We start from the raw sequence: 21192 nt of genomic DNA, 5'->3' as shown, positions 1-21192 counted from the left end.
TCTCTGAGGCAAAAGCAAAAGTATTCCCAACTTATATAGGCAGCTTATAGTAAAACTGCTGCTGAGTTGAGCTCTCAGTTTGCCTTTGAGGTAAGAATGGATCTGGGCCAAAACTCCTCAAAGTGGTTATGCTCCTGCCCTTTGGCGTGGGAACAGCAAGTGACAGTAGAATTCTTGAATTATCAAGTGAAAGTTATCCACACACCAGAAAGGGCAACAGTGATGGATGGAGGGCAGAGCAGGGATGCACAGGGAAAAATCACAGGGGTGATGCTCAGGGGAGCTAACCAGTCTCTTCTGACTCATCTTAGCAGCATCTGGATGCATCTTGACCTGTACTTTACATAATTTTTATATAAAGTTTTATTTATAGTTTATATATATATTATATATATATATGGTGTATGTAGCTTGTATATAGTTTATATGTAACACATGTTGTGCAGTGCTTTGCTTTCCTTTTTCTATGGGAAATTACCAGAGTTAAATGACAGTTTTCATTGCCTGTCTAATGTTCATGACATTGTAAAATGAAATGTTATAGATAATAAATAGATAATAAGATAATAAATAAAAAATATAGATAATAAATAGATAGAAATAGATCTGTATCCTTAAGGAACCCAAACAACATTAGAAGTGTCCTGGGGTGCCACCATATAATGACTGTTTTCCTCTCCTGAGTTGTTTGATATGCTGAGAGAATGCATGCTGGATAGAAATCTAAGCTACTCCAATTACCTCTTTGCTTGTTACAACTGCAGCATAAACCAGAATAACCTGGCTAGAGATTGTTATGCATAAAGCAGAAATGCGAATAAAAAAAAAAAAACAGTTTTTGAAAGGTTTAGAGTACCTTCAAGTGTGATTTACTTAAATAATATTTAGTTAATTAATTACTGAAATGAGATGGGGTTTTTTTAAAAGAAAAAAATAAGTGGAATTTGGTAAAAGTACTTCTTCAAATAAAAGCAAGTTTCAATTGATGCATGTCTACTAAGTAAAGAATAAAGATGCTCCTCAGCATATTTGTTTTGTAGGGGTTGGTGTACAACAAGAAGTATCTTGTGACTTTAGTCCAATGTCAGCCCTTAGGTATCTAATTTCATCTCCTGTTTTCCCTGAGAAAAATTATGTAATACAGTTCATTTTGAACATTGTTTGGGGTGACTTACACTCCCACATTTTTCTTCATGCTGTACATTACTTTATTACTGGAAAGGCTACAAAGATACTTTCTTCCAGCATGGAATCAACTACAAGTTACAAGGAAAATGAGCAACAATTTACTTGTCATCCTTTTGTAATTGTTTTGCAATTAACTTTTCATAGTATATAATCGAGTACTAATCGTAGTGTTGTTTCAGCATTTCTGGTAAAGTGGCACGTGTTGCATCTGCTTCTCTTTCAACTGCTGTGGGCTACTCTTTCTACACTTAAGAAATCTCTGGAGCGAGGAAGTCTTGAGTGGACAGGGTGTTTTATCCTCTGCCTATTTTACAGCAAGATTTTGCAGCCTTAACACAGTTCCCAGAGGGTGAAGCATGAGAAGTGCACTTGGCTGTGCTGATGTTGAGGAGGCAGGGGCCGGTGACACATCAGGGGAAGGGGAAGGCCATGGACACTGCTCATGGCAGGGATGAACTGTCATTTCTTGGAAGATGTAAGTGAGGAAAGGGAAGCAAATTGAATAGGCTTTGGCAATGATCCCAAACAGGTTGAGGAGGAGAATTAGCCACATTAATTATTAAAGATTGCAAAGCTCATTCAGCTTGAAAAGTACTTTCTTTAAGTGCTAAGTACTGGCATTAAAAATGTATGCATTTTCATTTTAATCCACACTTTGTATCTGCAAATGGAGAGGAAAGAGCCAGCAGTGCCATTATAGCAGCACTAATACCTCACTACAGCTGAAATTACAGTTTGTCAAGGCACACAACCTAGGATCTGGGTCTTGCAGAGCTCAGCCTGTGGTGGTTGCTGCTCGTGGTTCTCTTCAACTGCTCCACCAGCTGCCTTGAAGAGCTTAAAGTGAAGGCTTGGAAACCTGCAAATCAAACATTTACTAAGTGAACAGTTGTCCTTGTTAAGTCCCTATTGATGAAGAGAAAGACATAAACTATAGTCTGTCACATATGGATTTCTCTGCACAATTAGAAAACTGACACCTTAAAAATTTTTATCTCCTTTCTTTTTCAAAAAATAGACCTGTTTTCTCTACTGAGTGGGAGACACAGGGAAAGGGGACTCTAACAGAAATTATTTGTTGTGCTATCAAAGTGGTGGCATGTTGCTATCAGAAAAGCTGTGGACCAGAGCAGCAAAGACTGCATGGGCAGAAAGTGAAGTTTTTGCTGCAATCAAGCTGTGAGGTCTAAAACCTAAAATATTGTGTTAATACAGGTCTCTGAAAGGAGCTGAATAGTCAAATCAAGAGGCAGAAGAGAAAAACAGACTCAAAGTCTGGACCTTAACAGCTACAAGCAACATGCTTGAGAGTTAGGCTAAAAGGTGCTCATTGATGGCATGGTTGGAAGGAAGAAACAGTTTTGTGCTCTGATGTGCAGTTAGGCACGCCAGCCTTGGCAAGGTTAGTGCAGCCCTTTTCCTTCCTAGGCTGGTGGTGAGTCAGCAGCTGCATACCTTTTGCAAGTGTTATGTGGAAATGGTAACTGAAGTCCTTGTTTTGTCAGTTTGCTGCAGAGTGTGTAATTGTTCTTGCCTCCCACACAGCTGGATGCTGAGCTTGTTGCATATCTTCATTTCACTCTGCTGTTGGTCTAGCCTCACTCTTTATTCAAACATCTGGTAACAGGGAGTTAGGGGACTCCTTCTGTAGTTGTCTCTGGTTTGCCACTGCCAACTGAGCTCACAAGCAGGGTGAGAGCACCACAGGGTGACCCATCCACTAGGAAGTAGACCCTGATTTGCTCTTTCTGTGTAATGTTGGACTAGTGAAAGTTGTAGAGAGAAGGGTCTCTGTCTCTATCATTCCCTTGCCTTCCCAGCAGACACCTGTGCATTAGCTCTTGTCTTCATGTGGGAAGGGTGGAGGTGGAAGGGGATTGTTGCTCTTCAAGAATAGCAAGGTTTGGTCTTAATTTGCCCTTGGTCAAAAATACCCTCTTTTCTTAACTGTTTTGTTGACAGCCGCACTGTGCACTGCTGTGTTAAGAGGCTACATTTTCAGTTATGACTTAGGTAAAACACTGTGGTTGCTAGGGGAGAAAAGTATTAGTATTACCAATATTTATTATTCAGTCCCCATGGAAACTGTAGTTCTTTGGGGAGTCCTAATTCTCACATTTTTCCTTCCTATAGAAAAGATATCTCTTTAACCGTGAAGTTCAAATGATTATTTTCTAGAAAAAAGAAGGCAAGATGACAGATGTTTGTCTTTGGGTAGTTACTGGGAGTTACTGCTTACTAAGCTGTGTTGTGGCTTCCAGTCACAAGGATTTTTGGAGTGTCTAATTTTATCATGATGATGTTTTATTATTTTTTTCTCTTCCTCTTTGCTCCCTGTTTGATTTGTCCTTTTCCCCATTATTGTTATTTTTTTTAGTTTTTGGCATATTTAAGTTTGATGAAGATTTATTTGGTTAACAGTTGGACTCAGTGATCTTAGGGGTCTTTTCCAACTTAAGTGATTCTATGATTTGATGAGGAAATGAACTTTACTGTTTTCTGCTTAAAGGTATAACTGGCAAAAGCTGTGAGTATGGCCCATGGCTGTAAAAGGGACACCGTAGTACCTGTTTTTGCATGCAAAGTTTGAGTTCTTCCAATTTTCAGAGGAAAGCTGTTAAAATACTGAGTGATTTTTTCTTGGTGGGATAGTGAACTCAGTCTTTGGCTCTCTTACAGTGCCTAAAACAGTATGTGGAACTGTTGATCAAAGAAGGTCTAGAAACAGCAATCAGCTGCCCTGATGCTGCCTGCCCAAAGCGAGGTCATCTGCAAGAAAATGAGGTAGGTACAGTGTTACTGCAAACAGGGTGTTTTCTTTTCTTTACAGGATGTTTAAATGTGTCTTGCTCTTCATGTTATAACTTCCATTGTTGACAAGACATTGTTTTAATAATTATCAAAGGTCAAATATTTTATCTCTGTTTGTTTAAAATTAGTTAGATTATTGCTGCTCCTAATTGGAAATTTGTCTTTGTTTTACTTCCTTCAACAGATTGAGTGCATGGTTGCATCAGAAATCATGCAAAGATATAAGAAGCTACAGTTTGAAAGAGGTAACACATGTAACATTACCCATTGAATGCTGTGAGAATGGTATCATTCCAGAAAAATCCTATAAATCAGAATCTGTCTCTGCACATGTTCATGCAGTAACATTGTGCATTAATTGTTTGGTCATCACAAAAAAAGAAAAAATCAAAACCAACACCCAAAAAGTAGTTGTTTCTGTTCTTGCCTGTGTGATTCCCAGAACTACAGCACTCTGGCAATAAATGAAGGAAAGAAAATTGCTATGTATTATATTGCTATATAACTAAGGGAAGGAGTGACTTCTATTTTGAGCTTTGCTGTTTAAGTTGACTACTGGTACTGTAGGGGCTGGAGAGGTAGACTGACCTCTTTCACAGAGTCAGCATTATCTCCTGGAATTGCATCTGGTGCAGAATTACCAAGCAGTTCTATGTGTAGTGTGTAACAATATAAGCATTAACAAGGTTTGTGTTAAGCTGACTGCATGCCTATTGGGATGTGGAATGGTGTGGTCATAGAGAACTTAAGGTTTTGCTGAGGGCAGGATCCAGCCTAGAAACCACTGAAGTAATTTAATTTTTTATGTAGTTCGTTAGTTATTTTGTTTTCAGTGGGCTTTGAAACTTGAAATAACTTACCTGTAAGGAACCTCTAAGAAAGGGATGAAACTCTTATAAGAGTCTTATGCCATTGTTAATCCTGTGGTCACATTAGGACAGAGGCCAACTTGAAATAAGAGTCCTAATGGGCAAGGCACTGTAAAAACACTTTCTAATGGGTTTTACCTGCTTAGTATATGCTGTGCTTAATTTGAAGTACAGCTGAAAAGAAAAAAATCTTATTCTCAGAACAAGTTTACTTCAGTGAATGGAAGTGGGCAATTAATTCGGACTTGTGAAGCTCACTTTAGTTTGGTGTCTTTAGTTTGGAAAACAGGCCAGGTTTATGTCTAAGAGGGTAGCATAAATTAAAAGGCTCCTTTTGAAAACTTGTGTCTTCAAAAGCCCTGCCAGCCAACATCAGCTGGAATGCATTGTTATGGAAGGCCAGTCTTGTATCCGCCTTTGAATTTTGTTCTTTTATGTCCCTTTGCAGAAGTGCTTTTGGATCCATGCCGGACTTGGTGTCCATCCTCTACTTGCCAGGCAGTTTGCCAGCTCCAGGAATCAAGCCCACAGGACCCCCAGCTGGTCCAGTGCAAAGCGTGCGACATTGAGTTCTGCTCTGCTTGCAAATCTAATTGGCATCCAGGTCAAGGCTGTCAAGAGAACATGCCAATCTCTTTTCTTCCAGGAGAAACAAGGTAAAGTATTGCAAAAGATCAAGTATTTAGAAACTAAACACTCAATTATTGAACAAATCGGATTATGAATAGTAAAGAGGCATTTTCCTGATGTTTTGTTTTAAAGCTGTTTCCTTTTCTTAGTCGTTCCTGTTCTTTTAATGCCATATTCCAAAACTGAATAGCTCTTGGCAGCCTTGCTCTTTACCGCCATTCCCAGCAAAGCACAAAGGAGCTGCTTGGGCCTTTGACCTTTTGCCCCAGTGGGAAAATATGACATCCAGGCAGCTCATGAGCTTCCTTGAAAGAAGATCTTGTTACTGCTACTCTCCTGGACCATGTGTGGGTTAGTAACATCATGCCAGACAGTGATTTTTAGGATGCCCTGTCAATCATCCTCACTGCTCCACATTTGGCCCATGATCTTAAGTTTTGTTTCAAGCAGTTTCCCATGGCATACTGCAGCCACTGAATAAGAAAGGCTGTTGTGCATGTGTTCCACTTCATGTTTGGGCTTTTTCAAAGTTTGTATCGCAGGTCAAGGCATCAATAAAGCCCTGCCCAGCCTTGGACATAGTTACTCCTAACTTGTCTTCTTACAAGCTTTACTGTAACAGATGACTAGCTAGGATGCTGTCATGACGAGTTCCTGATCAAATATAACTTTTGCACATGCTTTTGTGTGTGCTTGACAAGAACTGAAGCTTCCTAAATTTCATGGCAAGGTAAAAAATGTCATCTATTTTTGCTTAGTCTTTTTGTTGCTCTTAGTTAATTATTTCATGCTTTATTTTTCACTCCACTGAGTAAAAGTTGATTTTTTTCATTATTTTGGAGCATAATGGGCCAGTAGCAACTTGTCCTACAATGCATTTGGAGTTTCATGTGCATTTTATGGATACAAAGCAGTTTTCTGTAATACAGTTGCTCCTAAGTAATTAGTGTGTGTCCTTTTATCCTGCTATTGGGTAAACCAATCAATCAAGTGTCAGTCTTGTTTTCCAGCAAACTGTTGATTCCCCATCAGTTATTCTTGTATCTCCACTGGCAGTTGGTGCAGGAATTTTCATTTCTTAAGGTACATTTTAGTTATTAGTGTGCATAAAACCTGCATACAGTAGAAAGCTCCCCAAGGGAAATAAATGTTCTTCCAGTGTTTCAACATTCCTCTGTGTTGTGCTCACTATATGAGGGGACACCTCATATAGTGGTTTTGCACAGTTGTGCAAGACAAGAAGAGTCTGTGCTGATCCTAACTCATGAACAGTGACTTGTTAGGACTGTGTCAACAGGGACAGAGATCAACTCTGGAAGGATGACATGCCCCCAAAACCTTATGGTTCTTTATTTGGAGGGAAATTCCTAGGGAGGATCCTCAAGGAGGGAAGAGATAAGTAATCTCTCCCTGGTGCCCAATCCAAAGGAATATGGTCTGGGCTTATTGTGCAATCAAGGGATTGTTCCCTTTTCTCAGAAAGAAGGGAGAAAAAAGGAAAATGACCTAGAGGTGCAAAACATTTAGGTGTGAACTAGCTGCTCATCTGCTACATTCCAGGAGAAAACAGTTTCATATCAATTAGTATCACTAGATAACAAAAACAGTTGGTAAAATATGTGGTAAAGAAAATATCCTAACTTTTATGTAGACACTGCAGTCATTAAACATCTTTTCCAGAGATATGTTTGAAAAATAGTGTATAGCCAAAATATCTGAATAATAAAATTCAGTTTAATACCTGAATCTCTAGTAAGTTCTCAGTTGTTGTTTTTTTAACAAGAAAGCAGGCCTGCTTTTGTAGCACAGTTCTTAGACGGTCTTCTCTAAACTGACATGGCCACACATCTTACTGATTTCTCACTCTCTCCCACAGTTCAGTTTTTAAAGTGGAAGATGACAACGCTCCAATCAAACGCTGTCCAAAGTGTAAAGTTTACATTGAAAGAGATGAAGGCTGTGCCCAAATGATGTGTAAGAATTGCAAACATGCCTTTTGCTGGTACTGTCTGGAATCTCTTGATGTGAGTATATGCCATGCACTCTGGCTCTCAGAAGCCTAGAAGTTCATTGCTTTGCCATGCGGCTGTCTCTACAGTGAATTAAATAATAGCTCACTAGCTTTTGGCCACAACCCACCAGAGCCATTGCTGAAAATTTGATAGGATTTATATGCTCTGTTTTACTTGTCTGACGTGTGTGATCTTAGCATTTGCTCTGTGTGTGTCAGTAAATAATTATTAAAAAGTAAAATTTTATAAGAATAATCTGTTTACAATCTTTATATGGCAACTAACATAGAGGAGGGGCGTTGCTTTTTTTTCAGTACTTATTTTTCAATGGTGCCCTTCTTGAAGGAGATACAGGGATGAATGTCGCAATGCTATTAGTCTGAGGAAGTTTTAACAGATAAACTAGATTTGGTGTGTCACTAACAGTCAGATTTGTTTACCATTCATTGTATTCTATGGGGCAAGAAATAGATCTGACATAGGAAAAATAATACAATACTCTCCCAACACCAGGAATTTATCAGTCTATAAGCTGTTGCTGTCATTTGTTTATATTTTTTTTAAATCAGCCTGTTATCATGCCCAAGGATCAGAGTATATACAACATCTGTTTCCATGTTATCAGTTTTACTTTACAGCATTGTTAACAATAGCAAAGGAAGTTAGGTTCCTGAAAGCTACTCTGACGACTCAAATCCTGTGGTTGTCCCATTTGAATACTTTAATAACAGTCTTCAAGTTACAGGCTTCTCACATTCTCAAATAAAAAGCAGCATTCCCTTGGTACTAGGCCTGCTGTCTTGGCTGGTTTGTGTGAGGATGGCAGGACTGATAGGGACATAATATCTCAAAAGTCTGTATTGTCTTTCTTCTATTCTTCAACTAGTGAAAGGAATCAACTTTGGGAATTTTGCAGTAGAAGTATTTATTTTCCCTTGTTCTTTCTCTGTGTGTGTAAAATATATGCAATAGTCAGGTTATCTTCTTGGATCTTCTTGCTAAACTCCATGCTAGCACTTAAATATGCAGCTTGAGAGCCTTTGGGAGAATTCACTATATATCTATAACTAAAAAAAGTACTTTGGAAAGGTTAGACCTGACCATATCCATCTGCTTTTATCTTCCTATACAATTCCTGGTTTTAGGTTCCTAGGATATGGTATTTTGTAACTTGAAGAATTTCTGTTTATTGCCTACCTTCTCATTTAATATTTTGTAGGATGATTTTCTCCTTATACATTATGACAAAGGACCTTGTCGAAACAAGCTGGGTCACTCCAGGGCATCTGTTATCTGGCACAGGACACAGGTAAAGCTCAGATCTTTAAAAGCTCTGTATAGGTCTACTGCTGTCATAGTCTCTTTGTTTGCTTTACTCATTTTACACCTTAGGGTAAAATTCTGTGCTACATGGTAACTGATTTTCATGGCAGATTTAAAGAGGGCAGTAGCTTGGAGAGGAACAATTAGTTCTTCAAGAGAGGACACTCCTTGACAAAAAGTCACTGAGAACAAGAAAAGGTACGTTTGCAGAACCACTTTAGTGCCAGCCCCGATATGTCCTCACCGAACCTGGAGGACAAACTAGGTTGCCACCATCCATATTATTAACAGAAAAACTCTTCTTGCAAGGGATCTTTAGGTCCAGATCCAGAACTGGAAAGGAATTAGCTTGAATACAGTCCATATCTTGCTATGGACTCCATTTGACTCATTCGTGTAGGTTGAATAGAAAGTAACCCTGAAAGCTTATCAGTAGTTTCAAATAGAGATTCAAATTGACAGTTGCAAAGAGTGTGAGAATAGCTCTTGTAGTCTAGATTCAGTGTGGCTGGACCCAGGATGAATGCAGTATAAATGCTAATGTGTGATTTGGTCCAATCTACTGCCTTTACAGTCACTTCAGAGATACGGGGACATCTGTGTATCTGAGTCATCTCTTCCTAAACTGTGTGCCTGTAAAAAGCTACTGTAGCTTGAGATGAAGTACTTTTCTTGAAGTACAGATTTCTTTCCATTTGAGCATAAGCCCCAAGTCTACAGAATAACCCTCAAGTCTGGACAAACAGCTAAACTGAAATAAAAGGAGAAGGGTCTCACCCCTCTCCTTTCACATGCACCACTGAGTACCTGAGCTATGGAGTGGGTTTTGCTTGGCTTAGCCATTGGTATCTTAGGAAGTGTATGGGTACATTAAGCTTACTTGATACACCTGTAATATGAGGCAATTAATCTGATAGTTGGAATCTGTTCTAAGCCACCGCAGTTTGTGCAAATATATTTAATACATGGTATGTTTGATCAAGTCATTGTTGAGAAAGGAAGTGATCATTCTCTAGCAATCAGGATATAATTCTGCTGAACCCACTAAAGCCAAATCAACACTGCAATTGTTTCCTTATGTTAAGTTTCTTTGACTAAGTTGTTTATTCTTAGATTTACCCAAAGTAAATTGAGGTGAGCCTTTGATTTGTTTTTTGTGGGTTTAAAAAAATATTGGTTTTGGCCAGAGGAAATGGCTTAATGCTGAATAAGGCAGCAATTTCTTCAGAAGGCGAACAACCAAGTAGAAAATAAATAAGTAATACTCAGCAGTCAGTTTTATTTAAAAATAAACAAATGAAAACCACCCCCCCCCCCAAAAAAAAACCCCACAAAACCCCAACCAAACAAAAAGAAAACCAATACAACAAACAAAATGAAACTTGATGATTTTTTTGATGGCATATTGAGGCCGAGAAGAAGGTGTAAATAGATATTTTAATTTTAATTACCAGTAGTCAGTCTGGTCCATTGAATTGATAACATCTAGCTTGACTCTGTCTGACCACTGCACTCAGCCTGCACTGCAAAGAGCTAAACAAGGGCCTGCTGACTCCAAAAAGCAACATAGTAATAGTTGCAGCTCGTGTTTTTTTAAAGATGAGAATTTAGCTTTGGTTTATATCTGTGAGAAATAATGCAAAGATTAGTAAATGGAAGTTGCAGCCAATTATCAGCGCCACCAAAAAAAAAAAAAGCGTTATGAAACGTGCCCACCTCTGAAGCTGAAAAAGAAATTGCTCTTGGGAAGAAATAAAATTGTTAGGGCAATGAGGTTTGAGCTGCATATCCCTGGACAGCCAGAATCCAAGAGTGCCGGAGCCAGGGATGGTGAGCGCTGTCCCACAGCGCCATCTCCCGCAGCCACCCGGCCCTCTCACCCTGCCGGAATTCCCGGAGTGGAGTGATGGCAAAACGATGTGCAAGGTAATCAAAATGCGAAATTGCCCGTGGCCAGCAAAAGTGCTAGTGGATCGTCACATCTATACCGTGGCCAATTAAATATTTGCCAGCTAATTGGAGTGGTGTATCTATCCCTGACTTAGAAGAATTCTTAATGAATGCTACACTCTTAATTTCATTTTGCCTTCTGTAGTGAGGTTTTGCTAGCAAATTAGCATTCCACTCCTGCCTTCATTATTCAAAATTATTCACAGGCACTCTTATGTGAATAAATCTAAATTATTTCCTCAAATAATTTGTGGGCATATTGTTGCAGCATCACTCTTACAGCTGCCTATGGCAAATGAGGAACTTTCTCAGGCAATGAACCTCAACTTGAATGTTTTTTTAAGTAATTTTCCAAATTTCAACTTTGTAGAAATTATTAGTTTGGCACAATGACAGGATGGGTAAGTCTGTGGTCCTCTTCCCATGCTGGGAGGAGGGCAATTAATAAATGTCAATGAAAAAATGCTTTTAGAAAGAGTTAGATCTTGTCCCCTGAAGCAGCAGGATGATCTTAGGTCTGACTGCAAAAGCCATTGCATATGCAAAGTCCTCCTATAATCTGTAGTGGTTTTAATCTGTGACTGAAATTCCTAAGCTTTTGAGTAGTCATTTGCTTCATTAGTTTGTTTGAGATATAGGAAAACTCAAAAAGGCAAATAGCCATCTGCATCACGTTTTGCGATGGAACCGAGTTGTGTGGCATGGTTCTGACTGGAGCCATGAAACACGAACATTCCGCTTTCCCTCACATTTACTGGTCACAGGAGCTGACTGCAGTGTACACCTAGAGCGAGTCCTGGCTCTGGTAAGGTCAATGGCATTTGCTGAGGTCTTTTTGACACTGATGATGCACTGGTGTCAGCAGGCAGAGAATCTAGGTAATGCTATCCCTGACACAATGTTATCCCTTTTTCTTGCAGGTGGTAGGAATTTTTGCAGGATTTGGTCTTCTGCTTTTGGTGGCCTCCCCTTTCCTTCTACTTGCTACACCATTTGTTTTGTGCTGCAAGTGCAAATGTAATAAAGGAGATGATGACCCTCTACCTACCTAGACTGGGAAAAGATTGGACTCATCACATGTGTTTTTATTTTATTGTGCTGTTATGTTTCCCTCTTGCACTTACATTGCTGTAGCCTTACTTGCCCCATTCTGCTTTTTGTTGACACACTGTCTTGGTTCCAGAAACTGTTGTTACTACTGTTATATAGATCACTTGATAATAGACAAGGAGGATAACAGAAGGCAAGTTTGGTGCTAAAGGGAGACCACGGACCTGGGTAGCTATCTGAAATCAAGAGGTAATACTGCTAAAAATAATGCAAAAAGTTGGTGCTGCCCTGCTAGTGGACTGGGAACTGTACTGAACGACATCAGCAAAACAAGCTGAAAAAGCATACAAATATAAACTTCTGCATATCTGTTCCCTTCCAGATTTGGTGTCTTATTCCTGTATATATTTAAGTTGCCTATCATTTAAATCAGATAGTCAACTTAGTGTGACTTTATTATGTTTATTACACATTGTTTTTGTTAAAGCCATCAAAATGTCCTTTCTAGTACCTATTCTTCCAAGTATAACAAAATTAGTAAGGTGCATATAGGCCATCCTATGCCTTTCTTGAAATTTGGGGAGGGTTAGAGGGACAAAGTTCATCCTGCTGCCTTCCACAAATTTTGTCAAGTCTTATAAGAAATTTGTTTGATTAAAAGCTATATTTTAAAATTAATTGATGAAGCTGTAAGTTGAGTGGTGACACAAACCTGCTATCTAATCAAGGTTCTTTTAAAAATGCGTTGATGGTATTGATTACCACTGGACCACTAGTGTTTTTCTGAATTGTTATTTTTTGCTGTTGTTTAGGGTTCTGCTACACTTAATAGGGCTACATAACTTCTAATCCAGGTATCTTAATCTTTTTATAGATACATAGAGAGATAGATATATATATATATAATCCTATTTAAACCAAATGTGTAAATAGCTGTGCTATTGAAATATTTTGGAAGTTCAGGATATATTGCTTCTGTCTTTAGGGCAATTATTAAAAAATACAGGACTAACTTTAATATTTAGCAGACTCTTGGGTTATCAATGAATCTTCCCTTTTAAATATAAAAATACATCATGATTATCCCTGTAGTTAATAATAAAATGCCTGGGATATATTTAAAAGTTCTACTTTACATTTAAACTACTTAGCCCATTTCAGAGTTCGTATTGTATGAGATGTGGTGTATTGTGTTAATAACAACACTGTAACAAAATAAGGTTTTATTTGGAAAATAATCACTTGATAGTTTTGCAGTATTCAGTGCTGTGTTTTCAGGGTAGTAAAGTGTGCTAGCCAACATGCTACATCATTGTGGTTTCTCTTTAGAAATATTTTGTTGAAAACCATTTTGCTTTGATTTTAAAGCCTGCAAGAATTTGACTGATAACTTCTTGCTATGAAATATGAAGCACCTGAAACAATGTGTATGAAGGAAAGAATGAAGGAAAACATTGTTTTGACTGGCTTGTGGACTGAAGTCTGACTGCATTTTTGTCATCATCATTTAGTTCTGTGCATCAGCAATGTACTGAGGCGAATGGATATCTTGAAGCCAGAATAACTTTACACTGAAAATGTCTTAAGACCCTTAAATGCAACTACTTCTGTCTGCTGTCACAGACTAGGAATGTGTTTTCATAGCTCAAGCATAAAAAATTACTCTTTAGCTTTTGTTTTACAGTCTATCTGTTAATAAAGATACTGTAGGGCACAGTTTTGAAAAGGGCCACTGTCTTTTTATAAACTATTCTCCTCCCCCATCTTCCAGGTTTAATACTATTCAAATTCAAACTGGGTCTAACCACAGATTTTAGCTCTAGGAGCTGTAGGTTATCTGTAGTTCACTTATTTGGCTTGATTTTAATGAGTTCAGCCACTAAAATGTGAAGACAAAGGATAGCTGGTTTCCAGCAAATATGAACTCCTTGTGATATCTTCAGATTGTTTATGGCAATGCACAGTTCTTTTGTTACCTGAGTATTTTTAGTAGTCTAGAATTTGTTATTAAAAATTGCCTTGTTCTTAAAAAATATCTGTAGTGAAGACTGGGTAGTGCATTTGATCACTGTTTGCCAGCCCCTAAGGGTGTCTGAAGCACTGCTGAGTTCAGCAGGCAGTGAAGTGCTTATCTCCCTCTGGCTCTGGCATCAGCGCAGTCCATCTCCCAGAGGTATCCCAAGCCAAGCACCTGAGTTGTCCTGAGTCATAGCTTCACTGTGCAGAAAACCTTCTGTGAAGGATTCTGAGAAGGACAGCTTCCAGCAGGTAAGCTTGAACTGTAGCCTTTCCTCCATGGCCCTGTAATTCTCTTTAACTGGAGAAGAGGAAAAACCTGGACAACAGCATGTAAAGACTTCATGGGTTATTAATTTTCTAATTGGGGGCACTAAGAGATGCTGCTGTATTGTGGCTGTGACTCTGATGACCACATATGTATACTACTGGGGTCATAGTAAACAGCAGAGGTTCAGTGCCCTGTGAACAGTATTAGAGTGTCCTGGTATGATAAGGTTTGTTTTCTCTGCCTTTCTTAGCCTTTATGTGTCAATACAGCAAAACTTGAGTTTCCCAGAGTATTGTGTGGCCAGTTAATAATCAATGTCAAAATTAATGCATTTCCAAATTTAAAACAAAAAGGAAAGAAAAATGTCCTTTCCAAATACAGATATTTTTTAAATAAGAATTTATAATTGATGCTCACAGGTAACATTATATATAATGGGAAAACTATGTTAGTATATCTCTGATCTCAACGCACTTGAATTGCTACTGGAGAATTTTATGACACAGCTCTTGTTTCACATCCTGGCTGTTGGGATAAACTATATGCCTACATATATTTAACAAATACCTAGTCTTTTCAGGTTTGCTAAATGTCATTCCATCTGTATTTTTTTGTTTGTTGCCATTGTTTTATCTTTTGTAATGCTAATTTGGTTCCAAAGTAGCAACTTTTGGTGGTAAGGTATTATTATTCAGAGTGTTTTAATGTTATGGCTTATGTTGATACTGTGACATTAAATACCCTGAAATTGAATTGTAAATACATTATTTTAAACTCTGACATTTAAATGCCCTGCCATGGAAAAGTTAATGTTTGTTTCTGCTGCTTTTCAAATGAAATTACAACAGCTATGGCTTTTCAGATTTTTCACCAGAAAAATAGGTATCACAATATGATTTCTGTTGCATTTTTATGGTTATGCTATCATTTAGGGGTTTTGCATTCACACAGAATCACAGAATATTCTGGGGTGGAAGGGACCCACAACAATCATCGAGTCCAACTCTTAAGTGAATGGCCCATTCCTAAATACTGTTTTTAATGGAGTTTGTAACAGTACTTCATTTGCATGTCCTGGGTGAAGTGATGTCATGTCTAGTGAGTGTTGAGTCCCAACTCCAGAGGCTTTGGATTTCCCTAGGCTTGCTATTCGTTAGTTAGGCTGAAGTCAGTCCTGAGAGAGATCAGGAGCACAGCTCACATTAACTTCAATGATGGTAGCTTTGGGTTTTCCCCCACATTGGACAAGTCACTTATCTCCTTTTATCTCAATTTAACCGTCCTTTTAATGGATGAACCAATGTTTGTCTACTTCATAAGATGGCTGTGAGGGCAAATTAATTGGTTTTGAAGCTCTTCAAGAGTTTGTGATGAACGATTATATATAAAAGCTTACTGTTGTTTTATGTTATTATTTCAGTTTTATTCACGTTGGCAGTCATCCTGAAGCCTCCTCCTACTGACTTTAGCATGTCAAGAATTTGGGATGCTTTCCCTCACATACCAAATAGCATGGTCTTTCCTCAAATACTCTGGTTTATGAATTAGGCAGAATCCCAAATAACAGCTGACTGGATCAAATCTCAGCTTACATCTGATCTCCTGACATGCAGGAAACAATCAAAATCAGTGAAAAGCCCTCATTTATGGAGCTGACAGGATAAAACATTCATAGGTCAGAAAAGTATGAAGTGCTTTTTTTTTTTTTTAAATATTATGGGCAGGAAGATAAAAATGAAGTTCTGTGCATTTCATCTGTAGGCCTTTTACTGTATAAGAATAAATGTATTTAATGCAGGCCGTTATCCCAGTGAGGTGCAGCATGCATAAAGCTTTGTGCAGGTTTGCTTTTTTCAAAAACCAAAGTTTGTACATTTCACATACATAATCTGAAAGCCTGAGGAAAACAAGTAGAATGCGGTTGTTAATAAGAGTGATATTAAGGACATAAGAAAAGCCTGTATCAGCGCTTAATTGCTAATGCACTTATACTAAGTAAGGCATGCTGTTTGTGTTTAGAGCCCTGTGGTCTTCATTATTGCTTTGATTTGTGTATCTCTTATAAGAATTTCAGGAACATTAGGTACAGGTACGTGGTCCATAACTGAACCTTTCTTGATCATTTTATCATGATGTATTTTAAACTTGTATAGGGATAAGCATGAAGGAGTCATGCATATGTATAAATAATGTATTTGATGAGTGTAAAAATAGTTCTGTTGATGTATTTGAAATGTAAGTACATTTTGTGCCACTAACACTGTGATGTATAAAAGAGCTGTTGAATGCCTTTTAATGTGGTGTTTTGTACTTTGAATCATACCGAAGAGTTTAATTTGTAATTTCAATAGATATTTTAAATGAGTGTGTCTCCTGTGATTCTTCATAGTGACTTTTCAGCTCTGTACATCCGCTAAAGAAAAGTACTTTTATAGGATTCTCTGGGCTTCTCTGCCTCTCAGTCTTTTGGAGCAAACACAGCCTGGAGACCTCCTGCGGCACTTCTGGGCATAATTGTGGTTTCTGACTCACCGTCTCCCAGTTTAGCTAAAGAGGAAACCTGCGTATCTCTAGAACTAATTTTACCCACAGCTGGGTTTTTGGTCCAGCTCCTGTTGCAATCCACTGATGGACGCTCTAGGCAGGTGAATGTGCTACCCCAAGGATCGCTCTGAGGAGTGTGTATATTCTTGCACCACAGGTTTAGATCTGGTGGAGGTGGCTGTGAAAAGCTTGTATTCCCCTCAGTTTGGTCATGAGGAAGTGAAACTGTTAAAAGCAAAGCTCAATCTCCTGAACAACAGAGCATAGTTAACTCTGACAGTGGTAATGGGCTCCAGTGTTCTTGACTCCACCAACAGGCACTTTGTATTTTGCCTAAATTGCAGTTGAGGATGCAGGCTTTCCTTCAGTCCCCATAGTTTCTTTCTCACTTTTTGCCTTTGTTCTTCTCACAATTTGTCTCTACCCATGAATAAGCACAAGCACAATTTCTTCAAGAAAATGCAGTGCATAAATAATATGCATCTATGTGCTTTATACTTGACAATTTTAGAGAAATTAGGGTCACATAATAGCTGCTACTCAGTCATTCCTTCTTTCATTTTCTTGGAGCATAATGATCTTTCTCCATAAGGGTAAGATCAATTTAGATGTTTTGTTCAATTAATTGGGCAGAAAATAGTCTATAAAAGCTACAAGGTGTTTTGATGTATTCTAGGAGCAGGTATTGGTAACAAAGTCATCTTTCTGCTTGCTTCTCCCCCAGTCTGTTGCTTCCAGTTAGACCATGTTTTTGCATTGTAGTTTTCTCTTAGAGAGTAGGATTATTTCTTAGTCACATGCAGTAATCATGTAGTTTAGTAACATTTAGCTCCTGGGCACTTTCTCAGTCTCTCTGACAGGTTCAACTTATCTTGGTGTAGAAGGATTTTCTCACCCATACCTTTAGCTGTGTGACTGGGTTTCCGCACAACTGTCTGTCATCCGAAAATCAAGCACTGCAGAAACTCTTAAGTAACAGTCGATTGTCTAAAATTAGAACATTTAAGTTGAATTCTTAAGTGGCAAGCTTATAGCCCATGTATGTTCTAGTTAATAGTGTCCAGGATCATTCAGTTGCTGTATGTGACCCACATCTGTAGTAGTAAGTTCTGCTAGGAGGGGCCCAAGGCCCAGAATAACTCCTGAAGTGTACCGAGGCGTTGAATGGGAGAGTTCAGGTCAAAATCATGGCAGTAACTGTCCTGTAAAATCTGAAAGATTTAGGCAATAGAATTGCACAACACAAAAACTTTGTGATAGTTCTAGCATTCTGCTAGTCATAGTGGTACTAATGGAGATGTGACTGTAGAAATTGTATTGTGTCAGGTCATCATGGCTAGGCTTCGCGAACAAAGATTTGGGAAGGGCCCTACCCACATTTGTATTGTGTACGCACACATGTATGGGGTAGTGCTAGGAATTGACACTATCAACCTACAAGCACAGTGCATCCACATCTTCAAAGCACCTTTCTTCTTTTTCTTTTTTAATTGGAAATCAACTTCAGCTTCTGATAAGAGATTTTTGTGCTGTTTTGTGCTAACTTGCCTGTTAGCCCTGCATCTATACCAAGAGTTATTTTATGCAGGATATAGTGAAACTGATGAAAACTTTTGTTGATTTTGATAATTATAGGTAAGGCTGTTTGATACAAGGAAGCCTTTGCTACCCAGATTCTGCACTCTGGAATTTACGATTCAGCCTAGTATCTGACACCACTTGAGTATGAGATTTGTCTTGGCATTCATGTGTCTGGCTTTAACTTATGGTAGTCAGTGCAAAGACACATCTCCTGAGAGATTTCGCTTCGTGTTCTATGGTTCTTACTAAAGTAGTTGTATAAACAAACTTTAACCTCTTTTTTTAGCCTTACAAGCTGCTACTTAGGTGTGGGTTTTTCCCCACACACTTTGGCAGAGGAAGTCCAGACAACTGTCTTTATCCAGGCATATAACTTTTACATGACTAAAACAGAGGGAAACATTCATAGAGTGCCTCATGGCAAGGACTGCTTTCAGATACCAGGGCAGAACTTGGTGGTGCAGATTAGAACCAGGTTACTCTGCTCCCATACAGTGTTTCCAGATGAGAGTATATGTGTGGTGACTATAACTTAACACATGTGGCACATATACAAAACGTTTAGAAGCTGTATATCATGCAAACCAACTCAGACATGCAAGCAATGGAAGTGCACTTAAAGGACTGTAGAGTCCAGTTCTTTTGTGATGTGTGACAGGAGAGAACATTGTCAAGTTGTATGTGATAACTGGGAATTTAGTCCAATATTCCTTGTTCTCTTGGTTTTTAAAGCCAAAAATGAAATTAACACTATAATCGGTATATAAATGCTAAACTTGAACCTAGATCCCAATGAAGAGAGCTCCTGGGAATAAATTCTAGGTGTTCTCACTCAGTGCAATTTTCTAAAATCTGGATCTACGTATGTGTCTATCTCATATGTATTTTATGTGCAGCATCTCCTTAAATGTCAAATGTGGCTTCTAGTCAGTGTACTTATTATATATACGATTACAGGAAGAAGAAATTCTTGTGTAATTTTTTAGAGCAAGAAATCTGATCCTGGTGCAATGCAGATTGTCCATATTAAATAGACTGGTGAAGGTTCTGCGATATTTTTTTGTAGCTTACGTGGAAGAAAGTGTATTAGGAATAGAATTGAATCACTTCCTTCTTCCAAACACTGCCTTTTTTCACCAAGTAGCTGGAAGAGTAAAGCCAACTGCCTGTAAGCTTGGGTGAGGTGGACTCTGTCCATCCTTGCTGTGAATTGGATGCTGAGAGCCCATTAAAACAGATTAGCCTTTCCGTTATCTTTTAGTGAGTTTGGATTTTCATTTTAGGTGAGCAGAGAGCTCATCTTGCTGTGTAAGAGAGCACCAGCAACAGAACTGTGTTTTTCTGATAGGATTTTCTCTGCCAGTGAGTTTCTTCAATTGTCATGATCTTTTTTGTGTGACACAGTATGAGACTGATTTCACTGTGGACTGTAAGAGAAAAAAGTTATATATCATTAATAATTTAGAAGGTTCTGTAGGCCTGACCTGCTCATACGAGTCTAAATTAAAGATGCAGGCTCAGCCATTCCTCAGATCCCACTGCTGTGTGTTATTAAGAACAATTACAAACAATTTTTTCTCTATGCTCCCTCAAGATGGTGTTTTGGTGGGTGGAAGAAATGCTCGGGCTGCCTCAAAATCCTGAGGTCTTACTGTATTTTGAGAACACCACTGTCATTTTTTGGGATGGGAGAAATGCATGAGCTTGTGTAAAATTGTATTTAAAACTGCCTCAGCAGCTGAGCAAAGTGCAGTGTTTCTTTGTTTTCATGCCTTAGTAATTATTAGTGGACTTATTTTGTTGAAGTCTCATGTAATGAGGGGGTACAGGTGGAGTGAGGGATTCCTGAGATGGAATAGGGATAAACTTTTCCCACTGCCTTAGCAAAGCCCCCCTGAAAGGGTGTTTCAGGCAGCCGTGCGAGCGGTGCTGCCATGAGCCAGCAGGGAGCAGCCGCCGATCGCCACGGCTCAGCACGGGTAGGCTTCCCAGAGAAATCCCTGTGAACCAGATTTCTACCTCGAGCTTGTAAAGTCTGCGTTTCAAAGCCTCCACAGAACTAATTGTAAAGATACAGCTAAAAATAACAATGTTATGATGGGCCTGCACACTCTACTGGGGGTGTTCTAGTCTCTGATATTAACATGTTGTTGCTCCTGTTCTCCGAGAGTGTATAAACCTTTTCTGAAAAGGAAAAGCTGAAGTGTTTGAACTTTCAAAAGCTGATGTTCCAGTATACAAATGTAAATGAGAGGTGCATACCAGAGGTCTCTTTCAAAATGCCACGTTCAAAGAGCACTGAGTAATCACACTGGGAGAAGGGGGAACACTAAATCAGTTACAAACAGTAACTATTGACTAATAACATTACATCTTCTCTATGTTTTATAATTGACGGATGTTGTAGCTGAGCCAAATTATTCTTTTCTCCCTTTCTACCCATGCCTGCTGTTGTATCTGTGTTCCTTAATACAGATGTTCAGCAGAAACAATGCAACTGTCCAAACAATAACTCTAACCACCCATTCAGCAGTCAACATGTTTGGCAGGGGAGACAAGCTGCAACGGAGGGTTGCTGTGAGTTCTTCTGCCTTTACCTCACTCTATTTATATATGTTCCAAAGTCAATGTGTCTTCCTTCCCCTGCCCAGCCCCCAAGTATATCTGAGTAAAGCAAAGTGAAAAGTTGGTTTCTTGTATTTTTTGTGGCCTAGAGGATCCTGCCAACACTAACACAAGCTTGAACTTTAAAAAAAAAAATATAATGCACAGTCCTGGCTGCCACCATCTCCCTGATAAACTTCCAGGGACTCCCAGGAAACTTCTAGTTCATGACAATTACAGCCTATTAGGGATGTGTTTGGAGCATGTTTTTTGAGCTGGATCCATTTTTCCTTTTAAGAACCTTGAAATTTTCTTACACAAAATGGTGCAATTAGAGGATTGG

General features: G+C 38.7%; 1 protein-coding gene across 6 annotated transcripts in view; it reads left to right on the top strand.

The window, feature by feature from the left end:
• RNF144A (ring finger protein 144A) overlaps window positions 1-16484 on the top strand; it is a 67131-nt gene extending 50647 nt beyond the window's left edge. For all 6 annotated transcript variants that reach the window (XM_027690223.1, XM_027690218.1, XM_027690217.1 and 3 more), the window contains 6 exons: window positions 3868-3972; window positions 4184-4244; window positions 5317-5524; window positions 7375-7522; window positions 8730-8819; window positions 11704-16484. In XM_027690223.1, coding sequence (XP_027546024.1) covers window positions 3868-3972; window positions 4184-4244; window positions 5317-5524; window positions 7375-7522; window positions 8730-8819; window positions 11704-11835 — 744 coding nt within the window. In that variant the 3' untranslated portion in view covers window positions 11836-16484. The remainder of the gene's footprint in view (window positions 1-3867; window positions 3973-4183; window positions 4245-5316; window positions 5525-7374; window positions 7523-8729; window positions 8820-11703) is intronic.
• The last annotated feature ends 4708 nt before the right edge of the window (window positions 16485-21192 follow it).

This window comes from Neopelma chrysocephalum, unplaced genomic scaffold (assembly GCF_003984885.1).
Source record: "Neopelma chrysocephalum unplaced genomic scaffold, ASM398488v2 Primary Assembly neopelma1_80b, whole genome shotgun sequence".
Taxonomy (NCBI): Eukaryota; Metazoa; Chordata; class Aves; order Passeriformes; family Pipridae; genus Neopelma; species Neopelma chrysocephalum.
The sequence above is the reverse complement of the archived record's forward strand: the minus strand, read 5'-3'. Positions and strand labels throughout refer to the sequence as shown.